Source organism: Microtus ochrogaster, unplaced genomic scaffold (genome assembly GCF_000317375.1).
Source record: "Microtus ochrogaster isolate Prairie Vole_2 unplaced genomic scaffold, MicOch1.0 UNK7, whole genome shotgun sequence".
Lineage (NCBI taxonomy): Eukaryota > Metazoa > Chordata > Mammalia > Rodentia > Cricetidae > Microtus > Microtus ochrogaster.
In genome coordinates this window covers 2,771,200-2,783,565 of record NW_004949105.1, presented here as the reverse complement: position 1 = coordinate 2,783,565, position 12,366 = coordinate 2,771,200, and the positions used below count along the sequence as shown (strand labels likewise).

Sequence of the window (12,366 nt, the reverse complement as noted above, 5' to 3'; positions counted from 1 at the left end):
TTAAAGATAGGTGGCATTACACAGGTTATGTTACACTCTCTTTATAATTTTTCTTTTGACAAAAAAAAGATACTGTTCATTTTAACAGGCCGCTTTAATATTAATACATGTCGAACAGGATTGGAACTGAAAATCGGCTAGAGAGGGTGATTTTACATTATTGGGAAAATTACAGTTTTGCATTGTAAAAACATTTATTTTTTAACAATTTACCTACATTAATCAAAAAATTACAGCATATTTAATAATTTTACAAATTCTTCATAAAAAATATATCTCTGTACAAAAAGGTCTTCCGCACCTACGTTGTGACAGCAGCGTGTGGAGGGGACAGGAGGGCGGGGCAGTGACGATGGATGGATGGATGGTTTTCCTGATCATAATGCCAGCTTTCTTCCCCCCCCTTTTTAATAATAGCTTTTGTTGTTCTTGTTGTTGTTGTTTACAAAATATTTTACAGAAGAAAAAAATTATTGCAGCTAGCCTGAAGGCAAGATGGGCAAAGACAAGCAACAGTTGAACAGCTTCGAAGCATATAACCTGTCCCACATAGCGCATCCCCTCACTGTGCTCTGGGCGCCTCAGGGAAAGTCTCTAAGACCTGCCTGAGGAAGATATTCTTGACTGCCCTGCTGGGTCTTCAATGCCTCTGAGACTGGTGAAACACCACACACACACACACACACACACACACACACACACGCACGCACGCACGCGCACGCACGCACGCACGCACACGCGCGCACACGCACGCACACGCGCGCACACGCACGCACACGCGCGCGTGCTCTAGGAAGGACTGGGCTAGGCGCTCACCTGAGAGTGCCCCTCTGTGATGGTGTGTTGGTCTGAAATACCTTGATGCAGTTTGGTAGCTAGAAGTCAGTTTGCACACAAACGAAAGCAACACTGGTCTGATCATGTGGCTCCTTGCACGTATGGATGCCCTGTCTGAGTTGTCTTCTTCGTGTAACTGGATGGCCAAGAGGCCAAGGGTGTGAGGACAGAGACGTTAGTTTAGACTCCAAAATCAGCATTTTGCACCTAGTCAGAGTGACTCAAACTTAGATATATACAATATATATTTATATATATATACGTGTGTGTGTATTTCTATATACATCTAATATATATATATATAGTGACCCTGTTCTCCCTTGCGCACTACAGTCCTTGGACCTGCTGACATTTTCTGTTTTGTTTTGGCTCAATGTGTGTTTAGGAGCACATTCTTAATGACATCATCTGAATTTCCCAGGGATCTAATGAACCACTGTGTACCTAGAAGAACCCCAAGGACGTCAGCTTGGCCAGAGGAACCTGTGCCAGTACCCCTTCCTAGGACATGGGCTCCTGCAACATGGGACCCAGTGGAATGAGGATCACCAGAAGAGGTCAGGAGCCCTGATATATGACAGACAGCCCTTGGAAGAAGAGCAGGCTGGAGGTAGCCCGGTGGGGCCTCTGGAATACTCAGAATTCAGAACCTTGAAAGTAGCGATATATATGATATATATGATATCCTAGTAAGCTCCTTTCCCACAGGTCCTCTGGGAAGTCCTGCATTTACTTGTCACACAGATAGACAGATACATCCGTCTTAAAGCTAGGCATGAATGTAGTCACCACTGCAAACAGAATGTCTGCACGGCATCTGGACCCAGTGGCCAGTGCAAATCTGGGGTGTGCAAAGGGGAAATTTTTACCATGTTGGCTGTGCATGAAATATCAAATAATAAAATAAGCATCATCTTTCCAAAAATACTTTTATCAAACAAATATAAATAAAAATAAACATGGTCTTCTCTTTGAATTTCTTACAGACATTTCTCTGGCCCTGCCTTCTCTCCAGGCTGTTTGTTTTATCCTGTGGGCCGTGCCACCTGGATTATTTATACCATAATGGATAGTCTACCAATAAGGAATTTTAGGTTTGGAAATCATTGCAATCATTTCAAGAAAGGCAAATAATCTATAAAACAGGTCACCACGAGGGTGTGCTAGCAAGGCCTGCCCTTCTGATCCTGATTTTGACTTGGATTCCCTTCTGATTTCCTCTGAGCTTGGGTGTGGCTGTGAGATAGACTTTCAGGGCAGTGTGCGCAAGTGATGTTACAGAACAGAGACAGCAAGCAACCCACAAGGAAAGACTGCACTGTGAACTGAGACCCGGGGGTTCACAAGCTACCTAAAATAAATTACTATTCACATCGATACATGGAACACAGACATTGCTGGAGACCCCTGTTCCCAATTAGTGTGGCATAGAGAGAGAATAGTTGTAAGAACGTGAAGGAGAGAAAACAAAAGAAAGAAAAGGCTTCGTTTCAACCACCGGTAGTTGGCAATGAATTTGACACATAAACGTGGCTAACAGAAATGATAATAAAAATAACTTGTTCACAGTACAGTCTCCTTTTCAAACTCCCCTGTCTGGGGATATTTCCCCTTAAACCCAGCTGAACTGATGGTGGCATCTTCTGCTTGACCATACAACATGAGAAAATGCTTATGTACAATGTATAGCGTATATAAACCCTGTGTAAATAGTTTATTTAAAAACCAGACTCAGTCATTCTTAACACCCTAGTGCAAAATGTTGAGATTCAAAAATTCTGGGATGGAACGGCTTGACTCGTGAGACCTGCAAACATCCCTAGTGATTGATGGGTGCCCAGGGAAGCCTGAAGATCCTCCGAACGTGTCGTGTCTCAGGCAGGGCAGAGGGAAGCAGGCAAGCGCGTGTGCACTTCCAAGAAGGCGTTTTCTCCAGGAAGGTGTTTCTTTTGTAGAGAATTCTTGTCCAGTGAGGAGGGATAAAAGGAAAAGAAAAACACAAAACACTTATCGAGTCGCTACCATTTTGTCGCCGCACCTGAAGGATGTATCCGTGTGCTTAGAAGATCCATCCAAAGGCATTCTGGCCACACAGAGACACAGAAGTCAGAGGCATGAAGGACCACCTGTCTCTACGACTCCGCAGTCTTCTTTGCCCTTGCCGGTGTTGGCGTCTTGATTTCCGGCGGATGCAGCAAGGCTTTGATAATCCGCTTTCCCAATGACGATGTGTTTGCACGTTTAGCCTCAGAAGACTTGGTCATGACTGAGGAGAGATTCCCACTGTGTTATGCCAGCAGATGATGGCCAAGGTTGCTGCAGCAAGGCAAGAGTAGAAGGGAGGGTGGTATATGGCACCAAAGGATTTTACTGCTTGTCCATCAGAGGTATGGCTATGAATCGGTCCTAGGGGGCACTGAGGGCTATACCACTGTACACACTGTGTTCAGAGTCGTGTCAAACCTCACAGCCTTGGCCTCTGTGGGTTTTAAGTTTGTATCATACATGGGGTTTTCAAAGGAAGCTTGTCCATTACTGTTCTCATGGCCGGCGTAGCCATTATATTGAACTTTTGGTCTTGTTCTACAGAGAAAAGAGAGCACACAGTCAGATCAGACCCTTCACTGCAAGGACACAGGCCTGTTTCCCAGCCTCCTCTCAGCCTCTGCGCTTCCTCAGCAGGTTCGGAGATGGCAGGGCAGAGCAGCTACTTCAACACTGTTGGTTCTTTAAAAATTGGTGGTTGGCGTTCTGTGGGCTTGGGCAGTTCTGTGGGCCCAAGGGCAGTGGGACCAGGATTTATCCCTAGTGCATGATCTGATAACTTACTCAGCCTTGATGAAGGGAGGGGCGCGGGGTGGGGGGCTTTGTCCTGCCTCAGCTTAATGTACCAGACTTTGTTGACTCTCCAGGGAAGGCCTTACCCTCTCTGAAAAGTGGATGCATGGGGGGAAGGGGGAGATCCCAAGCAGAGGAGGGAAGGGGAACTGTAGTTGGTATGTAAAAACAAAAACCTTTTAAATATAAAAGTTAAAGAAATGATGCCTGGTGGCAGTGGCGCCCGCCTTTAATCCAAGCGCTCAGAGGGCAGAGGCAGGCGGATCTCAGAGAGTTCAAGGCCAGCCTGGTCTACAAGAGCTGATTCTAGGACAGGCTTCAAAGCCACAGAGAAACCCTGTCTTGAAAAACCAAAAATAAATAAGCAGATAAATAAATAAATAAAGTGCTGGTTGGGATTATAAATAGGACATAAAATTATAAATAATTTTCACCACAGAGAAACCCTGTCTCGAAACAACCACAAAAAAAAAAGAAAAGAAAAGAAAAGAAATAATTTTCAAAACTAAAAGAAAAAAAAACCTTTCTATGCACTGGATGGAGGTTTGGAGAACCTTCCAAGGCAACAGCAGAAAGCCCTCTCAGCCCAGTAAGGCTCAAGGACTAGATACTATCTTCACCCTTGTGAGATTAATGCTCACCCTAGGGGTGGGGGAGGTGGTCACCCAAAGCCATTTCAGTTTCAAAGCAGTTCATCTGCAGGCGAGAAGAGGGCACCAGACTCCATTACAGATGGTTGTGAGCCACCACATGATTGCTGGGAATTGAACTCAGGACCTTCGGAAGAGCAGGCAATGCTCTTAACCTCTGAGCCATCTCTCCAGCCCCTCCACATCCTTTCTTTAGTTTTGTTATTTGCATCTTGCTAATATGACTGGGAAATAGGTAACAGATCCCGTGGATTTGCTCATCACAGTGTCCTCTCTGTTTCCCCAATGAGAGTTAAACCTGCTGTCTGTCATAGTCACCACGCAATCCTTTCGGTTTATATGGATGAGGTAGAGGGATCCGTCACAGTTACACCCGAGGACCCACTCACTGGAGAAGGTGGCAGCTCACTTCCCTGTTAGCAGGTGTGAGCCAGTACCCTCATCCCTTCACAGAAGTACCTGACCACTGAGACTTGGTAGGAAGCTCTTGGATTTAAAGAAAAACGATGTAGCTTTCTAAATCAGCCTCATTCTTTCCTGTCTAGGACTTCAGACTTACTAAGGGCTCATTTAAGTCACAGACGAATACAGGTGATTGTTCAGTATTGTTGTTGGCAGGGACAATTGTTCCTGACCCACAGAGATGATAGCCTCTCAGAGATAGGTTAAAGTCTAGGTCTCGGACACACAGGGACATGTCCACCTGGTCTCAGGGCTGAAGAAGACCAGAGTCTGACCTTTGTAACAGCACAGACCTGTCCTTGTGGTGAGGTGAGGACACTAGGCGGGTGAAAAAGAATTGACAGGGATTATGAATTCCTGTTGTTTCTTTCAACTCCAAAAGAAAAACGTTTTAATTTCATCCTTTAAAAAATAAAACTGCTTCCTGCCATGGTACTGTGGGACATGGGGTGGCTGTGCCATCAGCAGAGAGATGGGTTAGTGTACCATTTTCTTCAAAATAAACGATAACAATGTGGTTTGTATGTCTGTGGGGAGCAGAGGAAGCCTTGCATAAATGTGTATCTTTTCACGTGGGCACAGCCGTATCCAAGACCCAGTGACTCAGGCGCACGGAAGTGGCAAAGCCTTCACCGTAGGAGGTGAAGCTTAGAGCAAAGTCTAAGTATGTGCAAAAATTAGCAGCTTCCTCCTTAAAAACTGCAACCTGAGACTGTGCCCTGCCACAGACCTCCTACCAAGGAGAACTAGCCTCTCTCCACTGCGCTGTGTGGAAGGGATATGCTGAGGTCCTGGCTGATGGCATGGTTGGTGCTGCTCCAGGTAAGCAAGTGTGACCCAGCTTTTGGGTGCATGGATCTCCACGTGTGATCTTTCTTCATTCCCTTATCACCTTAGTCAGGGTCCCAGGACCAAGCTGAGCAGAAAGCGGCTAACTTCTCAGATTTCTTTCCCATGTTTGTGTTTTTAAAATAAGAATACTGATAGCCACAGGCAATGAGGACAGAGCTACAAACTACTGAGAGTCTTTGAACCTTGTGTTTACTTAAGAGTACGGCAGTTGCATTTAAAGAAATTCAGTACATAACTTACTTAACGATCCCCTAACTTCAATTTTGTTTGTATAACAAAGATTAAGTGGAAACTTGTGCATTATATTAAAAAAATGTGGCAAACTTAAGAAGTAACCTTGTTTCTGGGGCTCATAATGGTGCTATTTTATGAAATGGTACTACTAAAAAGCCAATAGAATTGTCGAGTCGTTTGGCACAGAACTTTTCCCAGAATTATATTATCCACATAGAGAAAATGCACACAAGGACTTTGAATTTTTCACAACCAGTGTTTGCTTATTTTGTCAGGGTCTCACGGAACCCAGGCTAGCCTCAAACTCTCTATGTAGTTGAAGATAACACTGAACTGCTGGTCTACCTGCCTTGACCTCCGGGATGCTGGGATTATAGGCATGCAGTAAGAATAGGACCCAGGGTTTTGTACATCCGAAGCGAATTCTCTGTCAGCAGAGTGCTTCCCTAGACTGCCTAGAATGTTTCTCTTTCTTTTAAACTCTGTGCATACATATAAACTCCAAAAAAAAAAAAGGAATCCATTTGTTCAAATTTCTCCAACCCCCTTAAATTCTGACATTTCCTATTAATAAGGATTTTCATGTTAATAGATGTCAATGTATCTTTTCAAGGGATGGAGCACAGTTAGATGGAGCACTATTCAGACATACTAAGAACTTTCGAATTTGCTGAAGCAAGAAAGCCATCAAAAATATACAAATCTTTGATTCATAGAGTTGAAAGGGCCACAGAATCTATTCCTTTGCCTCTCCTGCTGAAAGGCTGCAACTCTCCCAAGGCTCTGAAGTCCTTAGAACCAATGACCAGCAAGTATATTTTCAGACCAGTCATCCATTCCTTTAAAGCTAACTACTTAGACATGCCCTGCTGACAAAACAGATAAGAATCAAACAAGGAAACATGGATCAAAACAAAATTCATCCGCAGACACTCCAGAGTCTACACACTCATATCTAAGAAAGCACCTTAGCATTCCACGTCAACTTTTTGGCAATGTACCATACTATGAGCATGAGAATTCAAGCACACAGCTGTTCAAGCCGACACACCACACCAAGAACCCTTGCAGGGAACTCCTGCCTCTGCCATACCTGTGTTTGTAGAGGTAAAATGCAAACCCTGATAAAATTAGAGCAAAGAAGGGAACGAGAATTGCAGCTGCCACGGAGCCACTGCTGGTGCCCTGGTAATGATTCGAAGAATCTGCATCTGAGTTGGAAGGATCTAGAAGACAAAAAGAGTTGGAATTTGATGGCATTAGGTACTGCTTAGGCAAAAATAGCTGTCTATGATATATTTTAAAGGTGAACACAAGAATCAGAATTTCCATCCCACGACAAAGCCACCCAGTGTTCTTTTCTGAAGATTGCTCATCAAACTTGCTCTCCATGGACATTCCTGTTCTGACCTAGCTATGCAAACGGAATCCTCTAGACTTTTCAATTAGCCTCAAGGCTCACAGGTCACCCCATCTTATCAAGCATCAGTATTTTACTACTTTTCTAATGTGGACTGATAATTCATGCATTGATGTACACACCACATTTTTTCTTGAATAAGTTTTTCTTAGCTGATGGACCTTTGGAAAGCTTCTTCTTGAGTGATGATACAGATGATGCTTAAAGCATCTGGGACGTGTGTGAGGACGTGTGCTCAGTTCTCTTGGCAGGTCAAGGAGAGGTGCTGTTCTCTATTTAACTCTGTCGAATTCTGACAAACTCCATTAATCAGAACAGTTGGATGGCTTCACATTCTGCTGGCAGAATCTGAACTCCAGTCCCTTTGCCTCTTTGACAAAACTTGTTTTGAATTTGTTTCCCAGCTGTAACAGGGCCTGTGAAGTAGTGTCTCCATGTAGTTTTGCTTTGTATTTTTCCCAGTGGCTAATCTTCTCTGACACTGTTCATCTCAATTGTCAGCTTGATGGGATCTATAACAACCTGACAGACAAGCCTCTGGGTATGCCTCTGGGAATTACCCTGATCGCATTAATAGAGGCTGTAAGATCCACTCCCCATGGGTGGTGATATCAGCCCTGTCTGGGATGCTGGACTGTATGAGTCGGAAAAGTGAACGGAGCACGTGTTCATTGCTCTCTGTTTCTGATTGTGTGTGACGTGTGTGTAAACTCCCACTTGACTTCCAGCCATGGCGGACTGTAACCTGGACTACAAGGCAGCATGAAGCCTTTCTCCCTTAACCTACTCCTGGCAGAATGCTTCATCTTGGCAATGGGAGGAGACGTTAATAAAATGTCCAACTCTTTTGTGGGCGTTTTGTCTGCTTGTATAGGATCTGGGAAACTTATGCTCCCCAGTTCCTGTGTTGTTGGCTTGGTCATCGGCTTCTACGATACGGAGCCATGAGTGCTCAAATTTTTCATGTTCACATATTTTCTCTCATTCTGTGTGTACGGGGCCATCACTCACTTTTCCTATGGAAGCCGATTCATACTTAGCATCATGCGGATGTTTCCACAGTAAAATTGTCTTTCAGATTAACTTAATTTCAGTACCCATTCAACCATAATCACTTTTATTTGGTTAATCTATTGACTGAAGACAATCAGGAGGTTGTTATTTTCATCCATAAAAAAATAAAAAAAGGGTTTTATCCAGCATTCTTGAATGAATGACTGCCACTGGAGCTTCACTAAAACATTGGCTTTTCTGATTAGCTGAAAAGGGGACTCACTTGGGATCCAAATTATTTTCTAAAGCAAATTGTTTCTTTCTTACAATAAGGTCACCATCCCAGGGGGATAAAGATTTCTTGTTAACACAAGCTGTTATTTTGTTCTGTTGAAAAGAATGCGGGAATATGAAGAAGACATGCTGGAATCAATGGTGGCTTCTGTCCTTCACCAGATAGGTGAACCTGACATGCCTGTAGTCTCCAGGGCAGCTCACTGGTGTCTGTGACCATTGCCAGAGGGTGGGAAACAGAAGAAAGGAGGGAAAATGGGGGCCTGATTTGGCCTAGAGCAAGGGACAAACTTTAGCCCTGGCTAGTGTTAGTCTGATGCATTTGTTTGATTTCATATATGCAGATAACACAATCTATTTTGAAAGATTGTCTCAGCCACTGCTGACATGCATTCAAGTTCTGATTAGGAGACTGCATATTGGGTGGCAGAAAGGTAATATTTTATAATGGCTTGTCCTTACTGATTAGTTTTTGTTCAGTAACCTATAGGTAGGCGACCGCTTTCCTTCCCTGTCTTGGGTATCTGGATGGCAGTCCTGTCAATGCGCCATCAGTGGCAGTCATCCCAGTTCACGGTCTTACGCTGGCTTCCTGTGTCTAAGTCTGTAGAACCAATGTCTGCACGGCAAAATTCTTCCCCACAAAACAATCAATGTGCCAATGACAGCATACAAGCAAGTAAATCAGATTATTCTGCCCAGGTTAAAATACAGTGCTAATCTCATTTCACAAGTGCTTCTGTTTCCTTGTCTGTGGGTGTGGATAATGGCCTCCATGAGAGCAGAACTCAGCACACAAAGCAAGTCCTGGTTGGAATCTCACCTAGTGGGCCATTCTAGAGTTGGCTAGGTAGGGAGGTAGGAGTGGATCAGGGAGGAGTTGGGGGAGAAGGGGTGAACGTTATCTATTATATGAAATTCTCAAGGAATTAATCAAAGTACTATTTACAAGACCCAGCTGATACCCCAATTCCTCCGGTTCACCTTCGTGGGTCACCTCTTTGCAGCTTCTCAGAGGGTCATTTAAAGGCACAGCTGCTAGCTGCTTTAAACAAACAATGAACCAATAATAAGTAAGCTTACCTTGTCTTTCCAGCTTGAATTTCCCAAAGTCTTTTCCATGTATGTCACCCTGAAAGGAGAATCCCCCTCTCTCAAGTCCTGAGGACACCTGGTGTGCAGAAAGGAAGGCAAAGCACAAGAAAAAGGAGAGAAAACACAAACCTAACTGTTACCACTCAGATTTAGAGACTACAGGACTAGAGCGTAATTTTCCCCCAACTAATTTTAGTGACATAGGGAAATGGAAAATCAGGATGGAGCTAAAGTTAAAGCAACAACGGGAAGGGTCACTGTCCCAGTTGGATCTCGACCAGCACTGGGCACGACCTTCCCTAATGAGGAACACTGTCCATTAGCGCACAGCTCTCATTATATGATTTCACCGGGATGAACTAACTCCAGCAGCATCACGGGAGGCTGTGTAATTCTGTTAGACAGTGAACTGGAAAACAACCAATGTCAAACTTGCAGAGAGAACCACCAAGTGGAGCATGGCCACTTTGCTTTCTATGTTTTCTGATCATGACTCTTTTGGAGCCTTCATAGAATTTTCTAGGTGGTCTCAGAATAGCCACAGTTCTGACAGCAAAAGCTGTGGTATTAAAAGAGCATCGCCTAGACTGAAGAACCTATTTGCCCTTAGCAGCAACAATCCCTTAACTCTGGAGCAACTTATCTCATCTCAGAGATCTGGTTGCTGCCAGCACCAAATGATGCGAATGGTGGCCATACTTCAGAGGTACCTTCTGAGTTCCAGAGGGATGGGCAGTGTTTCCCTTGCCTAGAATTCCCAGTGGATCACAAACTCCTCTGCCCAGGCCTTAAAGTGTGACGACTGTGTGAGAAATTTCATGAAAGCACTTACATAACCATCGAGTCCCCAGTTGTCATTTTCAAACTTGCTCACGAAAATATCTGCTGGGCCTTTGATATGAAATGCTTTCAAAAGTAGGTGGGCCTCTTCCTTCTTGTAGACCCCTGAAAAAATGTCAGAGTAGTCAGTCCTGCCCTGCAGAAGTCAGAGTCTGTGACTTGGCCATTCACAGACCCAATCAGGACCAGTTACAGTGGGGAAATCCTACCACAGACAACAGAATATTTAAACGTATGTTTTATTTTCAATTTTGAACCTCAGTATTTTTGCCACTGTGGGATTGGAGAAATCACTTCTTGCCAAAGTTCTTGAATGACTCTTTCTCAAACAGATGTACCATTGCACTGTACTCAACACCGCTAACCAATAAGAAAATTACTATGAACTCAAACCTGCTAATGGAAAAAGCCAGCATTTTCATGTGTATTTTATTTGCTTCTGAAGACAGGGGTATGAAGAGAAAACAGACCAAAACTTTAAATCAAAACACAGCTCCTTTTAGAGATGGCTGGCCCTGTTCGTAGGAAAAGCATCACAGTGGGGGAGTTTTTGAGGATCACACAAGAGGCAGGCAGAGGGACCGAGTGGCTGCCCCTGTAAGCTGCACCTGGCTAGGGATGGCTGTGGTGCTGCCCAGAGACAGGGATGGAAACTTGCCTTACACTGGCAATTAGGGCCCTGCCAAGGGAAGAATACACAAACCACAGACATTAAGCAAATAGTGCTGCATCTGTCATACGTCCCACAGGCAGAGAGGACACAGGACAGGGGCCGTGCTGTGTAAAGTTGCACAAGAAACTCACTATCACTCTCTAGAGGAGCACATCCTGACATCCCAGGAGTGAGTTCCACAAGCAGACACCCCAGTGAGAGGGACCCACCGCTGCTGCCTACTAACAAGAGCCACCTGCATCTCACTCTGAGCAGCACCTTCCACACGGCAGGCAATGATCTTTTTTTTTTTTTCCATGAATTTAACCTCCAAATCTTTGAACTTGGACCCAAGTTCTACAAGATGAAAGGAGAGATAACAAATATATTTTCATTTTTCATGATTACAAAAAAAAAGCATGAAGAATGAAAAATGTCACACAACCAGCAAGTGCTCTGCAGACATCACTTCCTTTCATCTTTTGGTCATTCCCTATAGGTACCCTACTGTGGGGAGCCTGAGTGCTCCTGGACCTCCCAGGTCCAAACCGCGGAATTCCCAATGGTCTGTGGAGACAGAGGGCTTAAATCCCACTGGATCTTATCCTCTCTCTCTCCATCTCCTCCTCCTTCTCTTTCTCTCTATGTCTCTCTCTCTGTGTGTACAAATGAGCTCACCCATCCATGCATAAAGACAAGCTAGAAATTGATGTAGTTGATGTTGGATATCGGTTGAATACCTTCCTCTATTTTCTCCAATTTAATTTTGAGACAGTCTTTCATTGACTGAACCTGGAACCCAGCACTTGACTAGCCTGGCCGCTAGCAAGCCCCTGGGATGCTCCTCCCTGTGACTTCCCGTGCTGGGGTTACAGATGTATACCAGCACACAGAGGTTTTGAAGACGTGCTGAGGACCTGAAGTCAGGTACCTATGCTGGGTTGTCAAGGTTTACCTACTGAGATAGCTCCCAGCTCGTATTGGAGAATTCGAGAAAAGAATACCAAGTTCCTAATTCTATGAGGAGGAATGTCCAATGAGAGTTAGAGTAAGGAATTTAAATATTAAAAGTTCCACACGGGCTGGGTGTGTTGTGCACTCCCAGTACCAGGATGGCAGAGGCCTGGTCTACAGAGTGAGTTCTCAGTCAGTCAGGGATATACAGAAAGATCTCATCACACACACACACACACACACAC

The 12,366-nt window shown here is 44.3% G+C and overlaps 1 protein-coding gene across 1 annotated transcript in view; it reads right to left on the bottom strand.

Moving 5' to 3' along the window:
- Positions 1–735: 735 nt before the first annotated feature.
- Positions 736–12,366, bottom strand: part of Csmd1 (CUB and Sushi multiple domains 1) — a 1,422,978-nt gene continuing 1,411,347 nt past the window's right edge. Inside the window, exons 67-70 of the mRNA XM_005366231.2 lie at positions 10,508–10,620; positions 9,664–9,751; positions 6,967–7,099; positions 736–3,420 (exon numbers count right to left, since the gene is read on the bottom strand). Of these exons, the coding sequence (XP_005366288.1) occupies positions 3,261–3,420; positions 6,967–7,099; positions 9,664–9,751; positions 10,508–10,620 (494 nt within the window). The 3' untranslated portion in view covers positions 736–3,260. The remainder of the gene's footprint in view (positions 3,421–6,966; positions 7,100–9,663; positions 9,752–10,507; positions 10,621–12,366) is intronic.